Source organism: Drosophila miranda, chromosome XR, assembly GCF_003369915.1.
Source record: "Drosophila miranda strain MSH22 chromosome XR, D.miranda_PacBio2.1, whole genome shotgun sequence".
NCBI lineage: Eukaryota > Metazoa > Arthropoda > Insecta > Diptera > Drosophilidae > Drosophila > Drosophila miranda.
The window spans coordinates 20,246,824-20,274,804 of NC_046674.1; the positions used below are offsets into that span (position 1 = coordinate 20,246,824).

The following is a 27,981-nucleotide window of genomic DNA, read 5'->3' on the forward strand; positions in this document are numbered from 1 at the left end:
GAAATTTTACAGCACTCACAACGTTGTTGGCAACATTGAGATACTGAGATACATTTTAAGATAAATATGCTGTCATCTCTAATCTTAGATGAAAGTGCATACACACTTTACAAAACAATGTGTACACTCCTACTTGCAGAGAATAATAATAATAATAAACAAAACAAACAAAACAAACTATGCTCGAAAACTGCCAGCGGTACCATATGGTACTGGGTCTTAGCGCCCTCACCATACTGACTATACTGGTGCTCATCATTGAATCCCGTTACGCAGCCGACGGTCCGCGCAGGCGAGAGCAGCAGTTCTTGATCGAAAACAACTCGACTTGCTGGCGCCACGAGCCGTACACAGTGGTCCAGGAGTGCCATCCTTGCTCGGAGTTCGACATAGTCAGCCGGAGTCTCGGCGTCTGCATCCACACCCACTATAAGGAGCTGCTCCGCTGCAAGAGCGGCGAGATCGTGACCAAGAGCTGCGATCGTGTGGCACTCATCGAACAGCGCAACTTCATCAAGTTCGAGTCCGCCTGCTTCGTGCTGGGCGTGCTCAGCTACCTCGTCGGCTATGCCAGGGATCGAGTGCTGTCCCGAAAGACCTACTTAAAGATCGAACGACAGCTGAACCGCGTGCAGTAGCCGGTGTTGGGGTCCCGCCCATCGAATGATATACTCAGTGCATGGGGAAGGTACATTATTTAATTTTAGTATTAAGTACATATACACTTGAAATACCTTGTTAAAGTTCATTCGCTAATACTAGAGGGAAAATATTGCAAGTGGTGGAATGCTTGTTTGTGGCAGGGGAGGACGATGGCGCCCCACATTTCCTGGGCTGGGCGCATCTGGTCAACACAATTCGGTGCTAATAATATGTATAACATTTTGATTCGGTAATAACAATATTCGGATACCTGCAAGACTTCTTTTTGGATTGTTAAAACTCCCAAATGTGGGATTTTTTCTTTCTTTGATCGATTGCAGTCATACCACCAACATCCCACTGCGGACCAGTCGGGTTTTCAATTGCGCCAGTCGGGTATTAGGTCGGGCTCCACACCTTTGGCAGCCGTTGGCATCGCTGGCGGTGCGACTGTGGGCAGGGCTGGCGGTGGCGGCGACATCTGTGCCTCCAGTGTCTCCTCGCTGGTGGTGCTCGCAGTGCTGCACGCCTTCAGCGAGTTGTCCGTCATGGGCAGCGGTTTGGCCACACCGATGCGCACCACGCCCTTGGAAGCTCCCTTCAGGGCCTGCACGGCCTGGTCCAGTGAGGCGTTCTCAAGGTTAATGGAATTGACAAACAGCAAGCGGTCGCCTGGAATCAGACGTCCATCCAACTGAGCCACGCCTCCCGGCACCAGGGAACGGATGACTATCAGGGTATCATTGGGGTCCAGGGGATCCTGGTAGTCCAGTATAGAGAACCCCAGACCGCGGTCTCCCTTCACAAGTTCAATGATTTGCGGCTGTGATGACCACATGGCCAGGCCGGTCAGCGGCTCCAGAGATCGAGATTTCAGCTTGGTGAACGAGTTGGCAGCAGCGGCCACCGAATCGGCGTCGGCCACAGACCCAGCGGTGGCCAAGCTGCCATCGGATTTGGCCTTCACCAAGCGATCGGTGGCAGGCAAAAGATTCTCAAAGTTATTGCTCAGCTTCTTCAGGGTGTCGTCAGAGAAGGGCAGCAGGGACGTGTTCTTGTTTCGTCCGCACACCATTCGCACGTCCAGCGGCAGCTCCTTCAATATGGCTACCACCTCCAAGTGATTCATGCCAAGCAGACGCTCGCCATTGACCTCCAGCAGCTCGTCGCCGGAACGGAGCACAGCATTAACACCCACAGGGCCATCTGGAAGAATGGAACGTATGTAATGGTGGGGTCGCACTTCCCGTCCACCTTCCACATCTACGGTTCCCTCCAGCGAGATTCCCAGACCGCCGACGGCAAACTTTTTGATTTGTGCCACAATAACCTCCACATCGGAGCCAACAATCTTTTGCCACTTGCGAATGATTTCCGTTTCCGCTTCGTCGGTGAGCTCCGGATCCGTATAGTACTTGTGACGAGTGATGACTGCACCGTTCTTGGCGTGCACCGGTGCCTGCTGGAGAGAAAATCATTTATAAATAACCCATCAGAGTGTTCTAATTATGACTTACCTCGATTTTTTCGGTCAAAGGCACAACATCAGTGGGTATAATCTTCGTTGAGCCATCCAGAGAATCCCTGACAGCCACTAACTGCTTTCCCGCACCGAAAGTACTCAGCGTGGTTGTGGTCATAGTGGTATTCGAGGGCGGAGTTGTCATGAAAGCCTCCGGGGCTGGCAGAGCTTCATCTTCCAGCTCTCTGGTCAGGCTGCGGGAGGGTGTTGTGGTGGCCGATGATGTGGTTGCCACGGGAGTGGGCAGTTGCGCCCGAGAGGGTGTGCCTGGGGCACTGGATGGCAGTTTATCGTTGGCAGCGATGGCCTGTTGCAGTTGCTCGTACTTGGGACCACGCAGATAGCGTTCCAGCCGGAGGTTTACCACTTGGCCAGATTTCTTGAGCAATTCGACCGCCTGGTGATTGGAGTAGCCCTGCAGGGACTGCCCGTCCACCTCGATAATGCGATCGTTGACTCGAATACGTCCACTCAGATCAGCCGCTGATCCCGGTGAGACGCTCTTCACAAAGATGCCCGACAGTTCTTCCTTCTCGCACACGTAGCCGGCAATGGTGATGCCCAAGCCGTTGGCGTCCTTTTTCAGTTCCACCTGTAGCTTTTCCGTTTCGGGCAGGGCCAACAGCTCCTCCAGATCGATTGTAGGATCGATGAGCATTGAAGTCTCGCCGCGGTAGACAAAGCGATCATCTTCCGTCGTAGTCTGCGGCGTGGAAGCTGTGGAACTCTCGCCAAAGATCTCCGGATATCCGGTGGAGATAAGGTAGCGCTCCAGCTCGGCAGGATCGACGAGAACCCGCGTCGGAACGACTGCACAACCCGGCTCCAACGCATACTGAGGTGTTGGCACATTTTGCTCGATGGGACGGGCCACAACGAGACGGACATGAGTTCCCGACTGTCGCAGCACGGCAGCCACCTGCTCCGAGACCATCTCATGCAGGTTCACGTCTCCAATTTGAAGAATATGATCTCCAGAGCGAAGGCGCCCGTCCCTATCCGCCACTCCGCCAGGCAGTATTGTCTTGACAATCACACCCGAACTCCTCGCTCCAATAATGCCGAATCCCAGGCCCGTGCCATCGTTGACCAACTCGATGGCCTGTATCTGTGCATAGTCCGTGGCGTAAAGATCCGCTCCAGCCGCTGTCTTGGAGTTCTGGCTTTGGGGACGTTGCTCCTCGCCCGCGGACTTGTCCGGACTTCCGGGCGCCGAGTGGGAGGTTGGGGATCTTGTTGCCGATATGGACTGTTGGTCGTCAAAGTCGTACATCACCTCGCCGCCGTTTAAGCTCAGGACAAGATTGCCAGCCACATCGATATCGAAATCATTGGGCAGCATAGACGGATGCTGGCCCAGCTGGGCATTCAGCTCGGAGAGAGTCCTGCACTTGGACAATAGTGTGACCTGACCTGGCCGTGGCCGCCGCCCCATCCATCCATAAGACACGGGCACGGGCATGGCAGGCCGCTATCGAAATGCTTACCTACGTTCTTCAGGTCCCATATGTTAAGATTTCGATTCTCCTCGGGCACGCCAATCATTAGCAGCTTCTTTGTGTCCCGAAACTGAAATGGAATTATAATCCCTGACCGCAGCACCATTTTCAATGCGCCACACACGATTTTCACAAATTTTCCACGTTCTTTTTGTGGTTATCTTCCGTAATTGTTTTGGTCTCTCTGTCCCTTCCTTCGTTTGCATGTTTACTCGTTCGTAAACAGCGTGATTAGAGATGGGACAAGTAAAACTGCCGTGAATAATGCTGCAAAACACCAAATGCAAAATGAAATTTTACAGCACTCACAACGTTGTTGCCAACATTGAGATACTGAGATACATTTTAAGATAAATATGCTGTCATCTCTAATCTTAGATGAAAGTGCATACACACTTTACAAAACAATGTGTACACTCCTACTTGCAGAGAATAATAATAATAATAAACAAAACAAACAAAACAAACTATGCTCGAAAACTGCCAGCGGTACCATATGGTACTGGGTCTTAGCGCCCTCACCATACTGACTATACTGGTGCTCATCATTGAATCCCGTTACGCAGCCGACGGTCCGCGCAGGCGAGAGCAGCAGTTCTTGATCGAAAACAACTCGACTTGCTGGCGCCACGAGCCGTACACAGTGGTCCAGGAGTGCCATCCTTGCTCGGAGTTCGACATAGTCAGCCGGAGTCTCGGCGTCTGCATCCACACCCACTATAAGGAGCTGCTCCGCTGCAAGAGCGGCGAGATCGTGACCAAGAGCTGCGATCGTGTGGCACTCATCGAACAGCGCAACTTCATCAAGTTCGAGTCCGCCTGCTTCGTGCTGGGCGTGCTCAGCTACCTCGTCGGCTATGCCAGGGATCGAGTGCTGTCCCGAAAGACCTACTTAAAGATCGAACGACAGCTGAACCGCGTGCAGTAGCCGGTGTTGGGGTCCCGCCCATCGAATGATATACTCAGTGCATGGGGAAGGTACATTATTTAATTTTAGTATTAAGTACATATACACTTGAAATACCTTGTTAAAGTTCATTCGCTAATACTAGAGGGAAAATATTGCAAGTGGTGGAATGCTTGTTTGTGGCAGGGGAGGACGATGGCGCCCCACATTTCCTGGGCTGGGCGCATCTGGTCAACACAATTCGGTGCTAATAATATGTATAACATTTTGATTCGGTAATAACAATATTCGGATACCTGCAAGACTTCTTTTTGGATTGTTAAAACTCCCAAATGTGGGATTTTTTCTTTCTTTGATCGATTGCAGTCATACCACCAACATCCCACTGCGGACCAGTCGGGTTTTCAATTGCGCCAGTCGGGTATTAGGTCGGGCTCCACACCTTTGGCAGCCGTTGGCATCGCTGGCGGTGCGACTGTGGGCAGGGCTGGCGGTGGCGGCGACATCTGTGCCTCCAGTGTCTCCTCGCTGGTGGTGCTCGCAGTGCTGCACGCCTTCAGCGAGTTGTCCGTCATGGGCAGCGGTTTGGCCACACCGATGCGCACCACGCCCTTGGAAGCTCCCTTCAGGGCCTGCACGGCCTGGTCCAGTGAGGCGTTCTCAAGGTTAATGGAATTGACAAACAGCAAGCGGTCGCCTGGAATCAGACGTCCATCCAACTGAGCCACGCCTCCCGGCACCAGGGAACGGATGACTATCAGGGTATCATTGGGGTCCAGGGGATCCTGGTAGTCCAGTATAGAGAACCCCAGACCGCGGTCTCCCTTCACAAGTTCAATGATTTGCGGCTGTGATGACCACATGGCCAGGCCGGTCAGCGGCTCCAGAGATCGAGATTTCAGCTTGGTGAACGAGTTGGCAGCAGCGGCCACCGAATCGGCGTCGGCCACAGACCCAGCGGTGGCCAAGCTGCCATCGGATTTGGCCTTCACCAAGCGATCGGTGGCAGGCAAAAGATTCTCAAAGTTATTGCTCAGCTTCTTCAGGGTGTCGTCAGAGAAGGGCAGCAGGGACGTGTTCTTGTTTCGTCCGCACACCATTCGCACGTCCAGCGGCAGCTCCTTCAATATGGCTACCACCTCCAAGTGATTCATGCCAAGCAGACGCTCGCCATTGACCTCCAGCAGCTCGTCGCCGGAACGGAGCACAGCATTAACACCCACAGGGCCATCTGGAAGAATGGAACGTATGTAATGGTGGGGTCGCACTTCCCGTCCACCTTCCACATCTACGGTTCCCTCCAGCGAGATTCCCAGACCGCCGACGGCAAACTTTTTGATTTGTGCCACAATAACCTCCACATCGGAGCCAACAATCTTTTGCCACTTGCGAATGATTTCCGTTTCCGCTTCGTCGGTGAGCTCCGGATCCGTATAGTACTTGTGACGAGTGATGACTGCACCGTTCTTGGCGTGCACCGGTGCCTGCTGGAGAGAAAATCATTTATAAATAACCCATCAGAGTGTTCTAATTATGACTTACCTCGATTTTTTCGGTCAAAGGCACAACATCAGTGGGTATAATCTTCGTTGAGCCATCCAGAGAATCCCTGACAGCCACTAACTGCTTTCCCGCACCGAAAGTACTCAGCGTGGTTGTGGTCATAGTGGTATTCGAGGGCGGAGTTGTCATGAAAGCCTCCGGGGCTGGCAGAGCTTCATCTTCCAGCTCTCTGGTCAGGCTGCGGGAGGGTGTTGTGGTGGCCGATGATGTGGTTGCCACGGGAGTGGGCAGTTGCGCCCGAGAGGGTGTGCCTGGGGCACTGGATGGCAGTTTATCGTTGGCAGCGATGGCCTGTTGCAGTTGCTCGTACTTGGGACCACGCAGATAGCGTTCCAGCCGGAGGTTTACCACTTGGCCAGATTTCTTGAGCAATTCGACCGCCTGGTGATTGGAGTAGCCCTGCAGGGACTGCCCGTCCACCTCGATAATGCGATCGTTGACTCGAATACGTCCACTCAGATCAGCCGCTGATCCCGGTGAGACGCTCTTCACAAAGATGCCCGACAGTTCTTCCTTCTCGCACACGTAGCCGGCAATGGTGATGCCCAAGCCGTTGGCGTCCTTTTTCAGTTCCACCTGTAGCTTTTCCGTTTCGGGCAGGGCCAACAGCTCCTCCAGATCGATTGTAGGATCGATGAGCATTGAAGTCTCGCCGCGGTAGACAAAGCGATCATCTTCCGTCGTAGTCTGCGGCGTGGAAGCTGTGGAACTCTCGCCAAAGATCTCCGGATATCCGGTGGAGATAAGGTAGCGCTCCAGCTCGGCAGGATCGACGAGAACCCGCGTCGGAACGACTGCACAACCCGGCTCCAACGCATACTGAGGTGTTGGCACATTTTGCTCGATGGGACGGGCCACAACGAGACGGACATGAGTTCCCGACTGTCGCAGCACGGCAGCCACCTGCTCCGAGACCATCTCATGCAGGTTCACGTCTCCAATTTGAAGAATATGATCTCCAGAGCGAAGGCGCCCGTCCCTATCCGCCACTCCGCCAGGCAGTATTGTCTTGACAATCACACCCGAACTCCTCGCTCCAATAATGCCGAATCCCAGGCCCGTGCCATCGTTGACCAACTCGATGGCCTGTATCTGTGCATAGTCCGTGGCGTAAAGATCCGCTCCAGCCGCCGTCTTGGAGTTCTGGCTTTGGGGACGTTGCTCCTCGCCCGCGGACTTGTCCGGACTTCCGGGCGCCGAGTGGGAGGTTGGGGATCTTGTTGCCGATATGGACTGTTGGTCGTCAAAGTCGTACATCACCTCGCCGCCGTTTAAGCTCAGGACAAGATTGCCAGCCACATCGATATCGAAATCATTGGGCAGCATGGACGGATGCTGGCCCAGCTGGGCATTCAGCTCGGAGAGAGAGTCCTGCACATGGACAATAGTGCGGAAGACGGGGTCTTGCAGGATTCCCAGAATGGTGTTAAGGCTCTCCGCCGTCTGCATTTGCAGTTTGGGGTCATCGCTCTCGTCGATGCCCTTTTTGACGGCCTCGATTTGCTGCAAAGCGCTGGAAATGTCTGCACTCAGATGCATGGTCGATACTGTTCTACTCTTGGGTGCGCCCTGCTGCAGCCACTGGAGCGTATTCTACTTCCGTTGTGTTGGATTTGCGGGGGCGGGGGGCGTGTGCTGTTGGCACACTTTGTCGTCCAATCGACTCGAATCGCGTAAGTGGCAGCTCCCGAACCTCTCTCGGCGCGTCACTTTCCGTTCCTCAATTTGCCTTTTCGTTTTCCAATGATTTTAATCCGTTTCAATGGGACTTGTTATGCGCTGGTTTTTGCAATTGATTTTTAATTATCCCACAAATGCATAGCTCATTTTAATCACAAGCGAGATCCAAAATATATATACAAATACATTGACACACGTTACGAATGGGAAGAAAAATAGGGTATGGACAGCAGGCCACACTGCTCGGAAAATGCAACGCATGCAAGGTGAAATCCACCCCATTTGCCCAATCTATCTTGAAAAAGTTGATTTTGTCTTCAAGGTATATTCTCCTCATACGCGAGGTGAGGTTTGTACGAACCTTGCAATTTGCCTTGGCTGTTTTTGCCTGTTTTCCATACCCATCCCGATATACCACCACTGCATAGTTAATGTTGTGTTGCAGTGTGATTTATCGATAGGCCGTCTAACCCGTCTAAAAAAACGAACTTAGCCCACTTGAACCCTTCTATTTCAACAGGTGAACAATTTGAGTTAAGCCGGGGAAATAATTCTGTTTGTAAATGTTTCTTGTAGCTTCATCCTATATCTTTCCTTACAAAAAAAGTTGCCACGATATCTTTTATCTGAACTGAGCTAAAATTCTTCAAGCTTCATATGTTTTGAAGATCACTTTTTTTAATACCCACTGGCTAATCGTTCTCTTTCCATGATCGGAAACCATATTCCTCGATTTTGATATTCAGTTTAATATTAATAGCTAAATAAAACTTTCATCCCTGAACACATAATTTTATCCGATTGATTAATCAATTTTCTACATGACTGATTCATTTTAAGAACTCTCTTTTATTTGATTGTACCTTAATTAAGGTTTTTTGATTAAAGGTCAAAAAAATATTATAGTTTTGTTGTTGTCTTACCGGTTGGACTAAAACTATGAACATTTTTATACCTACATATACATTTATACCTAGCCTATTTTTTTTAGTTATAGTCCTGTTTTTCAAGCTGCTTCGAACCCTACATACATATGTATAATGACTTTTGATAGATTGTCTTGTTTTTAGCCAATTCATGCATTTTATGAGCTTGATTGACATATAATCTAAAAAAGTATTTCAACACAGAAAGATATAATTTATTTTAAAGGTACTTGAAATTTCTTGGTTTAACAGGCAAAAATTCTTACTAAAGCATGTTATTTTTTTCCTCCTCCTCGAGTTCCACTTCCAACTTGTGGAGCTCGCGGAAGAACTCACGCGTCATGCTTTTCATTGTAGGCGTCAAATATTTGGGGAAAATATCTGCAATGCAAGAAAAGAAGAATATATTTTGGGGCGTAAATTCTCACCTAGCAGAGGTTTACGTACAATTAAACTCGATTATGAGGTCGCCAAACTGATCATTTATCTTATTGGCCTCCTTGATCGCAGTCACAGCATCCAGATTGCGGCACTTGGGCAGACCCTCCAATGGAATCACCTTGCGGTAGCCCTGGTGGACCACATCCGTGATGACGATCTTAAGCTGGCGCTTGTCTAGCGTGGAGATGAAAAATATGAAACCAGTCATTGCCTGGCCTAAATCAATGTTATAGCGATAGACAAGATCGTGGAGATTCCTGCGCTCAAATTCTGGATGCGGCTTGTCGGCGGCTATAAAGATAACGTCGCCCGGAATGGAGGCGGGATAACGATCCCCCTCCTCCTTGAAGCAAAAGCGAGTCCCAGCCGTAGTCCCTGGGGCGATGTTCAGTTTGAGTGTATGCTTGCGCTTCTCGAGGCGTGACTCCTTGGCGTCGACAATTTCCTGACGCCACACATGCATCAGCTTCACACAGCCCGAGCGCACTTCCTCGAGGGACAGCTGAATAATCTTCTCTGTATCGGCATCCTTGCTGCGCACGCCAATGCCCAGGTTCTTGGTTGCATACAGACTGGGAGGATTGGTTATGGCATCGATGACATTGGCATAGGGCGAGTAGCTGGCAAAGACGCTTTCGTAGACCTTCATGTGCTCGCCGTGATATTGATACGGCGGAAAGTAGCCATTGGGCAGCATCACGCCCTCAAAGAGACCCGCCTCGCCATAGCGGTCGTAGATGGCGCGATACAGATCGTTCCCCAGAACATCAAAGGCCATGTTGACGTAGGCCCATTGCTTGGCCTCTCCCATGGGCGAAAGATGCGTCAGTCGACCTTCTTGGGCGAGGGGCACAAAGTCTTGCGCATCCTTCTTGTCCCTGTGCGGACAGAGACGTATGGCGAGGCGACGATAGGCCAGTGTAATGTCTTGCTTGGTGGCACTCCTCGGCATATCGAGCACCGCATAGTAGTCCAGCTCCGGACGATTCATGTTGCAACAGAATTTGGTTTGGTTGTGGGAATTACTTACGAAAGAATGTGACAGAGGAGATGCTGCTATCAAAGGCAAAGCGTACTGAGAATTTAGTTGACTTTATTCAAATTATATACAAAAACTCAACTTAGAAAGGCTTTGGATGAATGAATTTGGGTATTATATATGTGTGTGTGCGGGGGACAGGACATTAAGATTAAACTTATAGTGAAGATGGGACAGGCAAAGATTCGCCGCAGGCAATCAGTCAACATCTTCGGTGCTGACGCCAGTGTATATGGGCTCCTCCTTGGCACTTTCCGACTTGGCATCGTCGGTTTTTTCCACGCTGGCACCGCCTTCATCAGCTGTAGCAGCAGCCTCTGCTTTATCGGCTTGCGGCATATCTGCAGCGTTTGGCACCCATAGACCCGAATCGACGCAACGCTTCATATGATGCTTGGCCACATCCACTGGCATTGCGGCAATGGTCTTTTGCAACAGCTCTATGTCACGCGACTCGAAGCAGGCCTTCAGCTCCTGCAAAACGATAGGCAATAAAATGTTTCGTTTGGTTAAATTGTATGAGAAAATCTTATTTCTAACTTACGTCGGGCAGGGATTCAAAGACATCGGCTGGGTCCAAGCCCCCGGGGCCCATGCGCTCTTGACGTTCCTCTTCCTCTGCCTGGGCCAAGGCCTCCTGAATCTTTTCCTGTGCTCGCTTTTGGATGCGTTCCTTGAATCCCTTGATCTCGCTCTCGAACTGTTGGCGGTACTCGGGCAGACAGGACTGGATCTTTGAAAAGAACGAGCTGACGCAGGCCCGCGGATCCACATCCAGCTGCTTGGCCAGCTCAAGGATGTACTGCATGCAGATGCACTGATGTGCCACATGAGCCATCAGGTCGTGCTTCTCCTCCATCTCCAGGTTGATGGACCAAATCACCAGATAGTTGGCCGTCTCATCGCAGACCAACTGCAGATGCTCTTGAAGGAAGCGCTTGGAGTCGTCGTATTTGCGCAGCATTCCGTATTGTTTGCACAGCTTCTCGTTCTCCTTGACGAACTGCTTCATGCGCTGCTCGCGCTGCTCCTCGGATAGGTTCTCGTCTGGCTTGCGACCGGCCTTCTTATTGATCACGGTCTTCTCGAAACCCGGCTTGCTGATTGTGTCTACATTCCATGGCGTTTTCTTCTCCTTCTTCAGCATGTCGTTCTCCACGCGATCCAGTTCCTTGCCCTCGTTCTCGATCTTTTCCAGCTCTTTCTGCACAGAATCGCTTATGGGTTACTGAGTTTTATAGCTTCAGGAAGTGACTCACCTTGAGAGCGGCTTCATCGCCATCTTTTTTGCTGATGCGCTCCTTGACACCCAGGAGGCGAGCCTGGATGCTCTGTCGTTTCTTCTTCATCGCCTCCTTTTCCTTGTCCATTTCCTCCATGCGCTCTACACGAGCCTGGTGCCGCCAGCGGAACAGGGAAGGGGTATCAATGTTCGGGTGCGTGTCGTCCTCATCATCCGAAATCTGCAAAGTGCACGAGGCAGGCGCCGGCTCGTCAACATGCTCCCATTTGCAATTATCGTTCGCACTCACCTCAATGTTCTTCCATTTGCTGTAGTCAACCATTTTGATATCTTTGTTCACGTAAAAGTTCGTAAATGCTTTTTATTTTGCCCTGGAAAAACCAAATTTTGTTGTGGAACTTCTGGAAAAATCGTACTTATCGATTGTGAGTCCTATCGCTATCGTTAGTGCTGTCAAGTGTTTTGAGATTTATACTATACCGTATTTACACTGGGCTTGAGCTATTGAGTTATTGAGTTTTTGGCAAAACTCAGTTTCCTAGTGCTGGCGAAAAGTTGCGATATGGTTGTCTATTTCAGTTATAGGGCTGTTCTGCCAATTGTGTGAACTATCGCTACTAACAACAACAACGGTAACAACAAAGAATAAATTCGCGTATAATCCTAAAAAATAATAGATAGATATTATTTATATATTTATGAAACTTTGTTGGAAATACATGAACGTATCAGCTCTCAAAGTCTATTGTTTATTAACACGAATTCTGAGCTATTGAGTTAACTCAACTATCGATATCTTAAATTGCCTATCAGTGTTTGAAAGTGTCTGGGGCAGAGGCGCGCCATTGACACAAATTCGAAATTGGGACATCAGGCTAAGGTTAATGCATTCAAAAGACAAACAATGCAAATCAACAGGAAACTAAAACTCTATCGGCAATGTAAATAGGGCGTGGTCAATACGGGGCGTGCCCAATAAATTCCTAATGCCAATGTCTAGTTCTAAAAGGCCATGGACATGAAATTTCCTCACAGTTTCTCTAAGATGGCCAACTATTACAGACGTAAAAAGGATGCGGTGTTTCACAATGCCAAGCCCATCAACAGTGGCAATGCCCAGGCCTATCTATACGGAGTGCGGAAGTACTCCATTGGGCTGGCCGAGCGCTTGGACGCTGACTACCAGCCGCCTCCAAGTGACAGGAAAAAGAGCTCGGATAGCACTGGTTCCAACAATCCAGAATTTACGCCAGTGAGTGGAGTCTTTCAACTTTGGTGTGTTGAATAATGCGATGATCGTTTTTCTAGAGCGTTTTCTACAGGAACATTGCTCCTGTGAATTGGTTTCTGCGTATCATTGGTGTTCTACCCATCGTCCGACGTGGTCCGGCCCGAGCCAAGTTCGAAATGAGCTCGGCCTCGTTTGTCTACTCTGTGGTTTTCTTCATGCTGCTGGCGGTGAGTCCTTAAATTGTTCCAAGATTCAATTCACAAAGCTGTTCGTCCTGCAGTGCTATGTCGGTTATGTGGCTAACAATCGCATCCACATCGTACGCTCGCTGAGCGGTCCTTTCGAGGAGGCGGTGATTGCCTATCTGTTTCTTGTCAACATTTTGCCGATTATGGTTATACCGATACTGTGGTGGGAGGCCAGGAAGATTGCCAAGTTGTTCAACGACTGGGATGACTTCGAAGTGCTGTACTATCAGATCTCTGGGCACAGTCTGCCGCTCCGTCTGCGCCAAAAAGCCCTGTACATTGCCATTGTGTTACCCATTCTCTCGGTGCTGTCGGTGGTGATTACCCACATTACCATGTCGGACTTAAACATCAATCAGGTGGTGCCCTACTGCATTCTGGACAACCTGACGGCCATGCTGGGCGCTTGGTGGTTCCTGATTTGCGAGGCCATGAGCACCACGGCTCACCTTCTGGCGGAGCGGTTCCAGAAGGCCCTCAAACACATTGGTCCCGCCGCGATGGTGGCCGATTACCGAGTGCTCTGGCTGCGACTGAGCAAACTTACCCGGGATACGGGCAATGCCATGTGCTATACGTTTGTCTTTATGAGCCTGTACTTGTTTTTCATCATCACGCTGTCTATTTACGGCCTGATGTCGCAGCTCTCGGAGGGATTCGGCATCAAGGATATAGGACTCACCATCACGGCTCTCTGGAACATTGGTCTGCTCTTCTACATCTGCGACGAGGCTCATTATGCCTCGGTTAATGTGCGCACCAATTTCCAAAAGAAACTTCTCATGGTGGAGCTCAATTGGATGAACTCGGATGCCCAGACGGAGATCAATATGTTTCTCCGCGCCACCGAAATGAATCCCTCGACCATCAACTGCGGTGGTTTCTTTGATGTAAACAGGAGTTTGTTCAAGGGCCTGCTCACCACAATGGTTACCTATCTGGTGGTGCTGCTTCAGTTCCAGATAAGTATTCCCACGGACAAGGGAGACTCCGATGGCGGCACAAATATTACCGTGGTGGACATGCTCATGGATAGTCTCGGCAATGATATGACTATATTGAGCGCCTCGAGCTCCACCACCACCCATTCTACAGCCACATCAAGCACAACCCCGCCACCGGCAAGCGCCAAGCATGGTCGTGGTCATAGGGGATAAGATATACATATATATACAAACATGTTTTTTTTTTTGGTGGGTTGGTAGGTTGGTAGGTAGTACCACGCTCTAGGCCAAATAGTAGAAGGTTTTTGTGAGGGTTTCCTCTATTTTAGAACTTTAATTAAGTGCTGAAGTTTAAGTAACGACGATTCACAAACTACACGGATTAGATTTATAGGCGTCTAATTCGCAAAGCACTACTGCATAAAAATAGTTTATGAAGTTGCCAACAAAAGATATGGCTGATCGATAGTTGATCGTGGGATCCACACACCCCTTATGCACCGCCAAGGGGCTATGGTATATGTATGTATTAATAGGCCTCTCGATCCATTGGCTATCTAAAATAGTACTCTGCTGTTTCCATATCACACACATTTTGAAAGAAAAAAACAATAAGAAAAACCAGAATTTTTAATAAAACTTCCCAGACACCTGATAGGGAAGTTTGAGAACTTGTTTAACGCTCGTTTAGTTGGATCCATTAGCCAGGAGTTTCGATGGATACTTGGATCTAACACTGTCCATCTGGTGATTCGGTGAGTATATGCTTATAGCCATTGCTGCCCAAATACATGTGCTCGCGACGGAAGTGATAGGGAATCTGTCAAGCAAAACAATGTGCATTATTTCCAGCTGCAATATTAGGTGAATGTGCGGACTTACGGCTCCTGGAGCTGGACAGGGAATGGCCACTGTGGCAATCTCCCTGAGCTTGTTCATGGTGCGCAAACTCTGATAGAAGCTGTGCATCGAATACCACTTGATGCAGTCCATGCTGAGCAAAGTATAGCAGATGATAACTACATAAGAGATATCAAAGGATCGGTGTCAGTGTCAGTATCATTCATGGATGAGGCCTACAATAACTCACAGTAGGGCACATTTCCGCAAAAGATCATTGTAAGCTTCGTATCCCTCAGCATAAAGATTAGCACACCGATGCCCACGATGCACAGGAACTCTGCGACCAGCCAAGGTATGATCAAGCCCGGTCGGCTCTTGTAGACTCCAAAGAACAGGGAGATGGCGCACAGGGCATAGGCTGAAGAGACACCAACCATCACGTACAGGAAATTCTCCATGGCATCGGACAGCTGGGCCGCCGACCGGAGTCTCAGATCGTTGTGAAAGGGTGCCATAGTGTAGAAGCCACTATCCTTCTGATCCAGTATGTCCAATTCAAGCAACCGATGGATCTGCTCCGCATGGGCCAGGCAGAGCAGCATGAAGAACAAAATACAATGGGCAATCAGCTAAGTAAGAGAGAGAGAGAGAGACAGGGAGAGGGTGAAATATTAGAAAAGCTTAAAAAGCAGCGATCTCTTTGTGCTTTCTGTGCGCTTTAGAATTCCCAACTGGTTTTAGCCGCGCTTTCATCGACCTCCCGCTAAACTGCCTCTTGCATCAAAAAGGGTATCCGAGTCAGGCGTTCGCAAAGCGCGCCGAGTCGCACTGCGCCTTGGGACCATCTAGCATCCTTCGGGGAGCGGGGGTCGAGTTTCCAATCTGCTCACCCTTCGATGGGATCCCTATGTGCCCAGTGGGGTATGGCTTTGCATATCCGAGGCTCAATTTTTGAATGTGGGGCTGACAGCTGCACCTCGTACGGTCCGAATGGTACGGACCTGTGCGCTGCGCCCCGCCTGATTAATACATTTGTTATATAAAGGAGTGATATATCAGCTCCTTATTCTGTCCCATATCTTAGTTAGCCCTCACTTCCAGGTTCCTTCACTCACCAATTGAAATATGCTGGTGAGCATGGCCGTTGTCCTTAGATTCTTTGGTGTTAGTGGTGCCATCAGGAAGTCCCAGAGGCGACGGCAACAGCATTGCAATTTTCCAGTGGAGAGCAGCATTTTCCTGGATTTTCCTTAACGTTTCCCAATCAATTTATGGATTTTTCTTTTGCACAAAATGCGTCGCAACTGCTCCGCGGATGTTTCGTCATGCAATTGAGGTCTGGATTGTGTCTCGCGTTCGCGGAAGGGAAGGTTAAATTGGGCCAGTAAGCACCCACGCAACCAAAAGCTTTCCTCCAAGTGCCGTGCTTGTGGGGTCAAATTGCACTAGGAAAAACACGACCGACGCTGGGTGCCAAGGTTCTCTAACGGTGGTTTCGGGTTCATGCACTTTTCTAGGAAGTTTGAGCTTTTGTGCGCGGACCCTACCCTTATCGAAGCCATAAGGGTGCACAAGCATCGGCGTGGATTCTATTTTATGTTCCAACCTTGTTGTTGAGCATTTTTTGGGGTTGATTTTTATCGCGCGATTTGAAGAGCTTTTGCCGTCGCCAAAGCTTCCGCCAGAGTTGCCACACCGCGGCACTAAGAAAGCAATTAAACTTTGCCTCTTCTCCCTCCCCCTTTTGCGACCAGTCCAGCCAGCCAGCCAGCCACTGTCCGTTGCTATGATAAATTTTTGCATTTTAAAAGTCAATTTACACTGAACTATAAAAATGTAACATAAATTTTGCCAAAGCAGCTCATAAAACTCCCGTCATGGAGCTGGGGCAGAGTCTTCGGCAAGAGTCGGCAAGCGAAGGGAATCAAAGTCGTGTCGTTGCCACTGGGCAACCATCCTCATCCTCATCATCATCATGGCCCTCATCCTTATCCTCTGTAGCAGCACCACCACCACCACCACCACCAGGCGCTTTCACGATGGCGCTCCCGCTGGATGGCCAGCTACTTGTGGGCCTTAATTGATTGTTTTTCTACGAGCTTCGAGCGGAGGCTGCCTGCCAAATGGAAACCGATGCCGATGCCGATGCTTTTGCTGTGGCTGTTGCTGGTGAGGATGTGGATGTGGACTCCAACTTGGTTTAAGATCAGAGAGAGAGAGAGGGCTCACAATGTTGGCTGGCTGGATTGTTGGCCTGGTGGATGATGAAGACCTCAGGGGCAAAATATGCGTTGGTTGTTGTTGCTGTTTGCGGGCTTGTTATCATTGGGCGTGTTTTATTAACTTTTAAGCTGCCATGCACGCGAGGGGCCATAAAAGTGCAACTGGCGGTGGCGGTGGCGGTGGCGCAACAGCAACAACTAAAAATCCAAAAGTCAATTAAAAATTTTTTACATTTGTTTGCACACACAGAACGGAACAGAACGAAACGAAATGAAACGAAACCGAGGGAAGAGTTCAACTCTTCCAGCTTCGGAGTCCCAGAACCGAGCCTGGCGCGATAATCATAACTGCAAAAAAGTAAGAAAACTACGCGCAGGCGTCGCCCGGCGATAATTTATGGCCCCAGTGGATCCAGAAGGTGGGCCAGGGGTAGGGGCAGGGGCAGGGGCACAGTTGCAGGTTGCAGGTGAGTTGAGCTGAGTGTATTGAAATATCATCTTGCAACCATTTGCCGTTCAATTTGCGTTCGCAACGCTCTTTTGATTGGTTTTTCCAACCCATTCCCTCCCGATTGCCGTTGCCGTTGCCATGTGCCTCCCGAAGACTCGGGCTCCGATTCTGACTCTGACTCTGACTCCGACTACAAATTGATTGCCTTAAAGTAACTTGTAAAATGCATCTAAGAGCTGGAACAACTGCAAGATGCTACTTCCCCCCTCTGGAGTCATCTGCCTCTGGTGGCTTCTCTTTCAGCAAAAAACAGAAGCAACATTACAAATGTGTGGCGTTATTGCCACGGGGGAGGAGCGCGCAAACTGCAGCATGAAACATGGAACGTCGACTGCTTTTGATTAAAAAATAAAAAAAAAAAAACAAGAAAGAAACCCAAGGAGTGGGAGATCTGAGATTCGAGAGTTGGATCTGGAGGCAGGGGATAGCGAAGGGTGGAGAGTGGAGAGTGGAGCTCCCAAAAGCAATCGCCGTTTGTTAACAAGCATTTCAGCGCATGACAATTGGCATGCACACCTCCGGGCCATTAATATGCAACCGATGCTGACACATTTGGAGCTGCAGCCTCTTGTCATTCCAGCCATCGAGTGGTGGGGCACGACCGCAGAGAGCTTTAGTTATTTAATCACAGAAAATCTTATGAACATAAATAACATTTCCTCGACTTATTTGCACAATTTGTTTGCCTGTTTTGACAGTCTGGCTTGGAGGCTGTGTTGAGATAACCAGAGGTAACCAGAGATCCATGATATGAAAGCAGTTATTGTTGCGGTGGGTCGGGGAGTAGGCGAGAGAGTGTAGACACTAGACATGTGTAACGTAAAGCAATTACATGGAAGGCAAAGCAATAAATGGGATCTACATTTAGTCCAACAGATAATCACCATGACACATATATCCCCCCCAAAACTACACCATTTCCCGCACTGTTCTACAGAAACACACTTGCCCATCCTATCATTTACATAATTTCGCTAAACATTTCACACCTCTCAATGCATCCATTTTCGATGCCGCACATTTGGCCCCACCATGGGGCGATGTCACGTTTTCGGATTCGCATGTTTACCCAAAATATCAATTGTCGCACATATTTGCATAGGCCAAACACAACGGAGAGGATTGAACGATTGAAGGATTGGGGGCTTGTATTGTCATCTGCATGCCTCGGATACATTCGCATCCATCCATCGATGACTTTTGTCGCGCATTTTTGTGGCACTCTTGCCATGTCAGTTTTTGGCCCCGCGCGCTGATGATGAAGATGTTAGCATTTCCGATTAAACATGCACCCCCCAAAACGGCACCCCACCCACCCCTCGGCAGACACGCACACACACTCAAGTCTCAAGGGGGTGTTCAATTGTGTCAATTTAACGCCTTTTATGCCACACCAACTCTAACCCCCGGCTCGGTTGTTCGTTGAGGTCCTGCCGCACGTTGGGCATATTAATTATTGCAGGGATTGCAAAGGATTCAAATAGATCGGAGCATCAGAGCTACTGGCTGTTGGCTACTGGCTGCTGCTGGCTGCTGCTGGAAATCGTGTGGCAGTTGCAACAGTGTTTAGCCCACACACAAGTGTTAATTACGCCCCGAATGCGATGTGGGCGTGGGCAGAGGGCCCGTCCGATCCAATGGATTCGTCTATTTGCAAAATGCATGCTCGCTTTACGCTTATCAAACATGATTATTACTAGTCGCCGTCGCCTGTCTAAATATTGGAAATTGACAATATGCCGGCGATGCTTAAATGGTTTACAGATGCTGAATGGAGGATGGTACTCGTATAGGATGCTGATGAAGGACTCGTACTTGTGGGTGTCTCTACAGCAAACATTAGCCAGGGATTAAGGAAGCTTCTCCATGGCAAATGTGGGCGGGGTTTTGTCTAATAAATTGTTATTTAATTTATAGTCTTCTCAGGCACTGGCTGCGAGCAATATGAGCATAAATATGAGGGCCTCTCCTCGAGAGGAGATATATTTACTATTCGTATTCTGGAAAGGGTATAAACCTATTCCCAATAGCTATTTGTTTTCAGCAAAAATTATGCAATATTTAATCAAGTCCCTTGCTGCCCTTTGGCTATATCTAATCAGTGATGTTCGAAAGGTAAAGTATATCCAAAATTTCACCGCTTAGGCTTAAAGACACTTGCCTCGCCTCGCTGGATTGACTGTCTGTCTGTCTGTCTGTCTGTCTTTATTTCTGTCAGGAGCTGTCGTTGCGCTGGTCTGGCAAATATCCTTGATATCATTTAGTCAACTGGAAAAAATTCAATCAGCATACTTGGCAAATATTCAACAACGATGTGGATGTCGATGTCGATGTCGACAGGCAGCGATTGTTTGACTGAATGAGCAGTGGGTGGTTAGGGCCTGGCAGCCCTGCCAGGAGGCCTTATGGGGTGGGGCGGGATGTGGTGTTGTAGTCGTCCTAGGGCTGGGGAGACCGTGTTCGCTGCATAAATCAACAGCAAATAAATGCTGATACGCTGAAAGTTCGTCTTGGGATGCTGCTTTTGGCTGAAACAAAAAATCATGCGAAGCGGAAACGAAAAGTACAAAAGGAACAGCAGAAAGAACACAGAAAGAAAAGCGAGTGGAAGAGAGAAAAATTCGCATTCGATAATTGAATTTTCCGTGGAGGAGAATAGGAATAGGAAAAAAATATCTAAAAGAGAGAGAGAGAGGGAGTGGGAGTGGGAGAGGGAGAGGGAGGTTGAACCCCCAGCAGGCAGCGTGTCCAGCGATGCATGCGTCGCACGTAGCCCCGAGGAGCAGTCGAATGGGTAGCGTCGAATGGTAGCTTCAGATGGAGGAGGAGCAGGTCCTAGAGCTTGGCCAGAGATGGAGCTGCTGCCATATTATGTGCACAATAAATAGACGTGATCAGCATGAGCAAGGTGAGGGAGCATCGCTGTCGTCCTCGTCCACGTCCTCGTCCTCGTCTCTGTCGTCGTTGTCCTTGCGCTTGGCTGAGCGGCCACATCGCTGGCTGCATGCTGAGAAGTAGCTGGGATTTGGGGGGAGGCCATGCCACATGCCTCGAGTGGCAGGAGGCAGCGAAGGAAGCACTTGAGAGGATGTTGACTGAGTTTTTCTTCAACTTCTTTTTTGCCGACTGTTTCCGGCTTTTGTTGCACGAAAAGTGCTCGACAGAATCTTTTGTCCGTCTGCATCTGTGTGCGCGCGTGTGTGTGTGTGTGTGTCTGCGTGTGGGTGTTCGCTCAGGGGGTGGTGGCTAAGTATGCCAGGCAGCGCCCAGCACAGACCCCACCCCAGCCTCCGTCCCTGTTGCTCCTCTTTTCCAACCGCCCCTCGAGATGTTGAAACTTCCGAAAAACAAGGCGCCGCTAAACTTTTTTTATGCTAACTTACTTTGTAGTTTCTTCTTATTTGCAACTTTGATTTTTGTTTATTTTTGCTTTCAACCCTCCGACGTGGAGAAAAAAAGTAGCTCCAAGCGGGGGTGGAATAAGCACACACAACCCCTAAGAAGGTAAGGGAGACAGAGCGAAAGAGACACAGAGAAAATGGCGGCAAAATGGCAGAGCAGCTTCAACTTTGAAACATTTCTTGACATGGAAAATGTCCTTGTACTTTGTTTTTCCTTCTGTCTTTCGAGGCTTTAAAATGCGCCATTTTCTTGTTTGCGGACCCCAGCCAGGCCTACCCTGCCTCGCTCTCCCCCTTGCACACCCCTCCGTTTTGGTATCCCACTCTGCCAACCGGAAGTTTTATGAATTTTCTACAAAGCATCAAAGTTTTTTCCATCCTCTGGATGTCCTTTGGGTTTCCATCTTCGTTTTCTTTTGCTTTTTAAAAAGTGTCGCTCCTGCTGCTGCTGCTGCTTCTGCTTCTGGGGAATCACTGCAGTGTGAATAATGACAAAAAGCCGAGCCAAGGAAGTGGAGGAAATTGTACTGGGGGGTGCTGTTGTGCTGCTGCGTCAGGAAATATTCATAAAAAATCATCAAGAACTTCTGGAGCTGAGAAATGGTTGGGTCTCTTTGCTTTCATGCGGGCTGGAATCAAACGAATTTCAAACATTTCACTCTAAGACAATTAAAACATAGCTAAAAAAGGGAAATTTTGTCACCCTATCTTGTGGGTTTTTCGATCAAATTACGAATAACATCACCTAATGAAGTTATTAGGCGCGTCAATGAAGGTCAACGAATTGACATTTAATGAAGTGAAAGGCCCAGCCCGCACTCTTCAGAAATGATCTTTTAATTGCCAAGGAGAGCACCTAACTGCAATTAGCTTTAAATATCAAACTCTTCTATATTGTAGGGCTGATGATAATGATGTTGCCCGGACAATTGACAGAGCATGAAGCGTGGAAACTAATGTGTGGAAACTAATTAGAGAGTGTCATTTGTTGAAAGGGTTGAAGAGGGTCATCACAAGGGACATTTGCTAGGGAAGGTGTTTTTCTTTCTTTTATTGTAAATATAAGTGTAACAGTAAGTAACAGTAATCTGCTCATTTTAGTTTTTAAAAAAATCTCTAATAGTTTTCTTTGCACGGTTTTCTTGTAGCAGTAGCTCGTTTCGTGTTTCCTAAAATTCAATTCAATTTTAATCAGATTTTCAAATTCTTGAGTGGCGCTAAGAGCGCCTTCGATAGTATCGATAAGAAATCAGCTGTGCGCATGCGTAAATTTTGCAAACAAGTTTATTCTCCGGCGGCGCGGCGCGTTTTGGATCGACTTTGTGTTCTAGTTGTGTTTGATAACCAATAATTCTCAGCAAATTCCAATGGAGAAACGTGAAGAAGAGTACGAAACTCTTTGGGAGTTCTTAAAGAAAATTAAAATGGAATCTGTGTTTGAGGACTTGAAAGGTAAGCGATAAGACGTGGGCTACATACATACATGTATCCATGTGCATATGCATACGCACATGCATACTATGCTATACTCGAACATGATTGATCATGATCAATCCACAGTCAAAAGCAAAACGCAGAGGCACAACAATAAGACGCCAATCACGCCAGCTTCACAGCTGTATGTATGCATATGTATGTATGTACATATGTATGTTGCATGCATGTGTTTTCTAATCATTAAGTGTACAGCACATGTGCTGCTGTGCTTTTTAAAGTCGAGCTATAGCTTATTGAGACATACATACGTAAATGTAGATGGTGCATAGTGTTTCCGACCACATAAATTGTATATATATATTGATCAGCATCAATAGCCAAGTCGATGTAGCCATGTCTGTCTATCCGACTGCCAGTCACGATGAGCGCCTTAAGCACAGACTACAATTAACCATGACTAGCAGGCTGCTGATCATTATTGTAGCCAGAAGGACCAAATGCAATTTCAGTGGCTACGCAACCCCCTTCTACGCGCTTTCTCATTCTCCCTATCCCACTCTTAATCGTGCAGTGCCCCTCTTCCTAGGGAAGGGTAGCTCTCGATACAGTTATCACGGATGGTGTTTGTGTTAGAATAGAGAAAAGGAGGTAGACGTAAAAAATAGAAATAAAATATTCAATATTTCTGATCAATGAGGTCATTACCTGTCACCCAGTCAGTACCTTAGTACTGGGTATAGAAGTAGAGCCGCTGCTCGTAGCGCTTGTTTTTTATGAAATCACTCAAGACCCATCCGGTTTTACTAATTTTCTTACCTATTTTCATTATTGATGGACCTACTTCATTCAATTCTTATATTTTCGATATTTCATTCTTTGAAAAATACTTACCACAACCCATATACATATGTATAATGTCTCTCTATTACATAACATAGGTCGTTGTCATCGCCCGACCTTTTATTTTCACAGATACAAATGACCCGACTCGTTAACTTCTATAAAATCGCGGTCAATCGAGGCTATTTTTTTTGGGTTTGCTTTTGAAACTGTCATCTGTGTAATGTTATTAGATATAGTTAGTACTACAGTAGTAAATCCTGCGACAGAATATTTTCTGCATTTAATTTAATTGCTAGTAATTTTAATAAATGTATGCTTAAAAAAAAATTCACATTCAACGATTTCTTTAGATTGTGCTGTAAATATTTGTGGTTTTATGTGGTTTGGAGTGTATATTCGAAGAATAATTAGTTTAAAATAAACTGTATGTGTCCTGTTCGAGTGTCTCGGAGTGTGTATTCGAATCTAAATTAGTTTAAAATGCACTTAAAATGTATCCTTTTAAAGTAGCATAATTAAAAAAAATATTTTACCCAAATATATGAAATTTCCAGCTGTAGAAGTCACATACGATCGATTGAAATTTTTAAACAGTGAGGATGTCAAAGATGCCATACGTTTGGTAGGCCCACGCGCCGAATTTCGTGAAAAACTTTTAATGATGAAACGGACAGAGGTAAATAAATGTAGGTAGATTTAAAGATCTATGCACAATCAATTTGAGAACTCAACTACATTCCATTACGTTTTCCCACTCTTTTGATTACAGTTTGGAAACATTAAAGGATACATAGATCTTAGAGTACAGCACAAAGTAATTACATTTTTTGATCACATTTGTGTTATACTAACAATTTTGCTTTGCTTAGAATTTGGAACAACTTATAAATAGATCTCCTGAGGGCCTGACTGTGCTTCAGTCTTTCAAAGCAAAAAATTGCCTAAGCCAAGAACAGAGAGAGTTTTTGGTTCAACTTCTCTTAGGTGAAGTTGATAACAATCGCAATGCCATCAAAATGCAAACATTATGCACTTTACTGGACGAAATAGTAGCTTTATTTCCCTCCGAAGAATCCAGGAAGGTAACTCAGTTTGTTCAATCTGAGCATTATTTTATTATCTAAAGAAATGCATTCGTAATTGATTTTTGTTTTTTAGATCTTTGGAGCCTTGGAAGTGCATCCTCTATTTTTTGGCCGCAATGGAATTCCAAAGCATTTGCATAACGATCTATACTAAATAAGTTTTTACACCATTACAAAGTACATTAAATCATAATTAATCTCATAAATGCTTTAAGAATATCTGTAAGAAAATGTAGGAAAATCAAAATAAATATGTTTTATGGGAGGGGTGGATCCGATCCTTCTCATTGTTCCATCGCACTCAAATGAAAATATAGCCTATTTAAGGTCTGATTTGATGGTTTTTCAGATAGCTATGCATTCTAACCTCTTGCACTTTTATTTTCTTTAAAGTTTAGGCATTTCCCTTGCCATTTATCTAGGTTTTTTGGTTGGGTTTCTCAGGAGAATCAGCATAAATTATGCACGCCCACTTGCGAATGCAGTTCGTGCGTGCGTATGCCTCCCGCTGTCTCACATCATCACTCTGTGCTGCTGCACGTGCCTCGCTGTGTACACAGCACAGTACAGGTGCGAGGCGACGCGACGCACAATTAAGCGGCAAGTGGCAAGTGGCACGGAGGAGGCTGCTCAAGGACTGCGCTGCTTATTGAATTTTCATATTTTATGCCTGGGCCTCGGCCTGGGCCTGGGACTGGAACTGGGACTCGCTCAACTATGTAAAGTGGATTTGATAAACGAATTAGGCATCTCGCTGGCTCGAAACTTTGGCCAAACAAACAAATCAGCGGCAGCAGCAGGGAAAAAAGTGCCACGCCACGCCACGCCACGCCCCCGCCCAGGAGTGGCGCCTCAGCAGGGGGGCCCCTTCTGTGGGCGGGTCGGGGCATAATCGAATTTATTTGTCTGAGGGTTTCTTTCGGCCAAAGTTTTTTGCAAAGCTTGCAGCGGTTTCCAGCAGCTACTCTCAGGGTTTTGAGTTCAGCCTCCCTTGGCCCTTCCCTGTCGAATGCTTGGGCCCTAACCACATTTGCACACGCTCGTCCTCACACGAGATTTGATTTTATTTCGTAGCTGAAATTTTCGGCTGCGGACTCGGATTCGGATACGGATTCGGATCCGGATCGGGCTGCTCTTCCAACTGCTGCTGTGTAAAATTAGCAGCATAAGATTGGATTATCTTTATGTGTTGTACAACTTGCTCGAGTCGAGTCGAGTAGTATCTGCTCTCAACTCTCAACTCCCATCGTATCCGCATCTCCATCCCCATCCCCCTTCCCCATCCCGATCCCCGACCCGGAGTCGACCCTTTTTTCCAGTGGCAGACATCGCCGCCCTGTGATTATATATGTCGAAGCACGTGCCACGATTAGGCGAACGGCGTTGCGTTGAAGCGTGAGAGGATGGCAGGACAGAGGCAGGAGGAGGCGGAGATAGAGGCGACACTTTTGTTGAATTGCTAATTTGCTTAAAGTCAGCCTTTCTCTCGGTTGAGTGGAGGACAACGGTAGCGGTAGCGGCAGCGGTTCCCTTCTCAATTGGATTAGGTCGAGAGTGGCATCAGTTTTTGGGCATTGCCATTCAGATGCGAGCTGATAACGGAAATAATGGCTGTATTATGGGGTTAGTCACACGATTTAATGCGAATCAATGAGTGTATCACTGGAACTGTTTACAAGGGCTTCAAGCTGTTTCAGAAAAATCCAGAATATCCATCAAAATGGGATGAACGTGAACGCGAAGGTCTCTCCATATTTGTGATATCGGCTATTTTGTTCCATCCCATCCAGCAATTCATCTCTCGGGTTGGGAAAGACTTTCCCAGCTGCTCTGGCAACCACACGAAACCCCTCTCTAATTGGAACCCCATTACTGGCTCTATAATATAGCCATCTCCATCCGCTTCTCGGACTGCGGCTATAAAGTCAATTAATCGACTAAAGTGCGGGATAATAATTCAGAGCTCAGAGAAACCGCGACAACCGCCAAAAAGCGGCGAGCACCTCGAGACGTCTCTATATAAATGGGCCCCCGGACTGGGCAAGGGAATATCTCTCTATGGAGATGGGGATGGCGATGGCGATGGGTATGGGTATGCGGATGGGTATGGGCATGGGGATGGGGCTCTTGCCAGTCAATGTTTGTGGTGGTGCCTGGTGCCTCGCGCCTCGCGCCTTTTGCTGTTTGTTTTTGATGTTGATGAATGTCGGTTGCCACAACTTTCTGCTCTTTCTGGCTGTTGTTTTAGTTGGGTATACAAACACGGGTATACCTTTTATTTTCTGACCGTTTTCCGTTGTTCTCGTTTAATGTTTTCATTTTGTGGATTTGTCGGTTGTTTTGTTGCGTGCTGCTTGATGCATGTTCCCTCACATTTCATGGACCTAAGGAGTGAGAGAGAGAGAGAGATCCACTTAACCTTGTGATTGATATGTTGCAATAATTCTTATCAAACAATGACCAAAAAGCAATGAAAAATCGACCGCAGCGCCTTTCCCATAGATGGATATCACTCCCTCTCCCTGCCCCTCCCCTTTCCCCACCCGAAAAAAAAGCCAAAGGAACAAACAACAAAAAGCTCAATGAGAAAAACATTCCGAAATTTCGTGTGTGCACAATTCTCACTTTTGTAAACAGTATTAAGAAATATTAATTTTCATTTATCATTTTGATTGAGCGATCAAATCACAAGAGATGAAGACGAGTCTCGCTTCCCTCGCTGTCGCTGTCGCTTCTCTCTCTCTCTCTATCTCTCTTTTATTGAGACTCTGTCTCATTCTCGGTTTGTTTTCTCGTGTGATTTCTTTATTATGATAGCAGAGATTCTCTTTTAATGATCTTTCGTCGTCTTGATTTATGATCCCCAAGCCCAAAACCCAAAGTCCAAGCTGAAGTCCGAGTGGAATCGAGCCCATCCTAACCTCAGCTTTTGGCCGCAAGGTGTCGAAACTGCAACCGTTGGGGGCAGGGGCCATCGCCCATCGCCATCGCCATCCCGTGGCCTGGGAAAGGGAGTACACGAAGCAGTCGTGTGGGCGTGGATTGGCCTGAAAATGTATGTTAAATCATTTCCCAGGCTCGGGAGTAGACATAGTCTTGGGAGGTATCAAGAAGATATGTTTAAAAAAACAAATAGTAAATTGATTTAGATTGAATTGTGAGCTCCAAAAGGCTGATGCCAATAGAATTGGTTGAGTTATGATGTATGGAAGAAATCCATGAAATCGCATAACATTTGCTTGATTTATGATACGGGATTGATGGGTCTCTAAGGATATGATGAAACCAAAACAAAATCAGAGAGATTTCTTAGGACTTTCGATGAAAACTTGAAAGTAAAAGCTGGTTGTTGAAGGATTTACAGGATGGAGGGACTCTCAAGTGTAGTATGACCTCTGAAGCTGTGCCCCCGCCCTGTTCCACCCACTTCCCACACCCCTTCCGTGGCACACGAGTGCCGTGCCGTGCCGTCAACTCTCTCGACTCTCGACTTTTGTTCTTTTCTTTCCTGTTCAGCCAAGACTTAACTTAATTATACCCTGTAAATGGGCGTTCGAGTTGTGCAATCCCTTTTGGCCTTTTGAGAACCAGAGGGCTGGGTTGGGTTGCGAGTGGGGTGGGGTGGGTGGGTTCGTCTGATTTCCTGCCGCCAGCGAGTGAAAAGAACCTTTTTGTAAGCCGCTTAGATCCCGAGGGGTTCCGTTCGGCGAGAGGTCCCTGGGACCAGTTTTATCGACTAACAAATGCTGCAAGC

General features: G+C 47.7%; 9 protein-coding genes and 1 non-coding gene across 13 annotated transcripts; 5 read left to right on the top strand and 5 right to left on the bottom strand.

The window, feature by feature from the left end:
- Window positions 1–115: 115 nt before the first annotated feature.
- LOC117186077 (protein JTB) lies at window positions 116–778 on the top strand. The gene has a single exon (XM_033386173.1). It carries the CDS (start codon window positions 180–182, stop codon window positions 636–638), a length of 459 nt encoding a protein of 152 aa, XP_033242064.1. The 5' UTR covers window positions 116–179; the 3' UTR covers window positions 639–778.
- On the bottom strand, window positions 681–3,882 carry LOC117186076 (patj homolog). 2 transcript variants are annotated; one of them, XM_033386171.1, is made up of 2 exons: window positions 2,160–3,882; window positions 681–2,101 (listed from the first exon to the last, which is right to left on the bottom strand). In XM_033386171.1, the coding sequence occupies exons 1-2, from the start codon at window positions 3,624–3,626 to the stop codon at window positions 1,022–1,024; spliced, it is 2,547 nt and encodes an 848-aa protein (XP_033242062.1). In that variant the 5' UTR covers window positions 3,627–3,882; the 3' UTR covers window positions 681–1,021. The 2 variants fall into 2 exon arrangements, with proteins under 2 accessions (XP_033242062.1, XP_033242061.1); XM_033386170.1 differs by having other exon boundaries at window positions 681–2,104; window positions 2,160–3,881.
- A 187-nt stretch (window positions 3,883–4,069) lies between these two features.
- LOC108152610 (protein JTB) lies at window positions 4,070–4,731 on the top strand. The gene has a single exon (XM_017282075.2). The coding sequence runs from the start codon at window positions 4,133–4,135 to the stop codon at window positions 4,589–4,591; it is 459 nt and encodes a 152-aa protein (XP_017137564.1). The 5' UTR covers window positions 4,070–4,132; the 3' UTR covers window positions 4,592–4,731.
- On the bottom strand, window positions 4,634–8,034 carry LOC108152609 (patj homolog). Of its 2 annotated transcripts, none has more exons than XM_017282072.2 (2): window positions 6,113–8,034; window positions 4,634–6,054 (listed from the first exon to the last, which is right to left on the bottom strand). In XM_017282072.2, the coding sequence occupies exons 1-2, from the start codon at window positions 7,670–7,672 to the stop codon at window positions 4,975–4,977; spliced, it is 2,640 nt and encodes an 879-aa protein (XP_017137561.2). In that variant the 5' UTR covers window positions 7,673–8,034; the 3' UTR covers window positions 4,634–4,974. The 2 variants fall into 2 exon arrangements, with proteins under 2 accessions (XP_017137561.2, XP_033242059.1); XM_033386168.1 differs by having other exon boundaries at window positions 4,634–6,057; window positions 6,113–8,033.
- An 898-nt stretch (window positions 8,035–8,932) lies between these two features.
- LOC108153071 (dnaJ homolog subfamily B member 13) lies at window positions 8,933–10,195 on the bottom strand. Its single transcript, XM_017282852.2, has 2 exons — window positions 9,187–10,195; window positions 8,933–9,120 (listed from the first exon to the last, which is right to left on the bottom strand). The coding sequence occupies exons 1-2, from the start codon at window positions 10,169–10,171 to the stop codon at window positions 9,005–9,007; spliced, it is 1,101 nt and encodes a 366-aa protein (XP_017138341.1). The 5' UTR covers window positions 10,172–10,195; the 3' UTR covers window positions 8,933–9,004.
- Window positions 10,196–10,253: 58 nt separating this feature from the next.
- On the bottom strand, window positions 10,254–11,901 carry LOC108153070 (hsp90 co-chaperone Cdc37). The gene is made up of 4 exons (XM_017282850.2): window positions 11,752–11,901; window positions 11,479–11,682; window positions 10,764–11,423; window positions 10,254–10,693 (listed from the first exon to the last, which is right to left on the bottom strand). Exons 1-4 carry the CDS (start codon window positions 11,782–11,784, stop codon window positions 10,418–10,420), a joined length of 1,173 nt encoding a protein of 390 aa, XP_017138339.1. The 5' UTR covers window positions 11,785–11,901; the 3' UTR covers window positions 10,254–10,417.
- A 514-nt stretch (window positions 11,902–12,415) lies between these two features.
- LOC108165300 (gustatory and odorant receptor 63a) lies at window positions 12,416–14,149 on the top strand. Its single transcript, XM_033387046.1, has 3 exons — window positions 12,416–12,714; window positions 12,771–12,920; window positions 12,974–14,149. The coding sequence occupies exons 1-3, from the start codon at window positions 12,475–12,477 to the stop codon at window positions 14,096–14,098; spliced, it is 1,515 nt and encodes a 504-aa protein (XP_033242937.1). The 5' UTR covers window positions 12,416–12,474; the 3' UTR covers window positions 14,099–14,149.
- A 50-nt stretch (window positions 14,150–14,199) lies between these two features.
- LOC108153072 lies at window positions 14,200–16,152 on the bottom strand. The gene is made up of 4 exons (XM_017282853.2): window positions 15,844–16,152; window positions 14,976–15,357; window positions 14,768–14,904; window positions 14,200–14,705 (listed from the first exon to the last, which is right to left on the bottom strand). Exons 1-4 carry the CDS (start codon window positions 15,961–15,963, stop codon window positions 14,616–14,618), a joined length of 729 nt encoding a protein of 242 aa, XP_017138342.1. The 5' UTR covers window positions 15,964–16,152; the 3' UTR covers window positions 14,200–14,615.
- On the top strand, window positions 15,511–15,746 carry LOC117186866. Its single transcript, XR_004471738.1, has one exon. It is a non-coding gene; the product is annotated as a U11 spliceosomal RNA (small nuclear RNA).
- A 5,968-nt stretch (window positions 16,153–22,120) lies between the features above and the next one.
- Window positions 22,121–24,539, top strand: LOC108165511. 2 transcript variants are annotated; one of them, XR_001775968.2, is made up of 5 exons: window positions 22,121–22,314; window positions 23,697–23,828; window positions 23,912–23,956; window positions 24,012–24,224; window positions 24,301–24,539. XR_001775968.2 is itself a non-coding variant. In XM_017301567.2 (5 exons), exons 1-5 carry the CDS (start codon window positions 22,230–22,232, stop codon window positions 24,379–24,381), a joined length of 546 nt encoding a protein of 181 aa, XP_017157056.1. In that variant the 5' UTR covers window positions 22,123–22,229; the 3' UTR covers window positions 24,382–24,539. The 2 variants fall into 2 exon arrangements, 1 of the variants encoding a protein (XP_017157056.1); XM_017301567.2 differs by having other exon boundaries at window positions 22,123–22,314; window positions 23,697–23,818.
- Window positions 24,540–27,981: the final 3,442 nt, after the last annotated feature.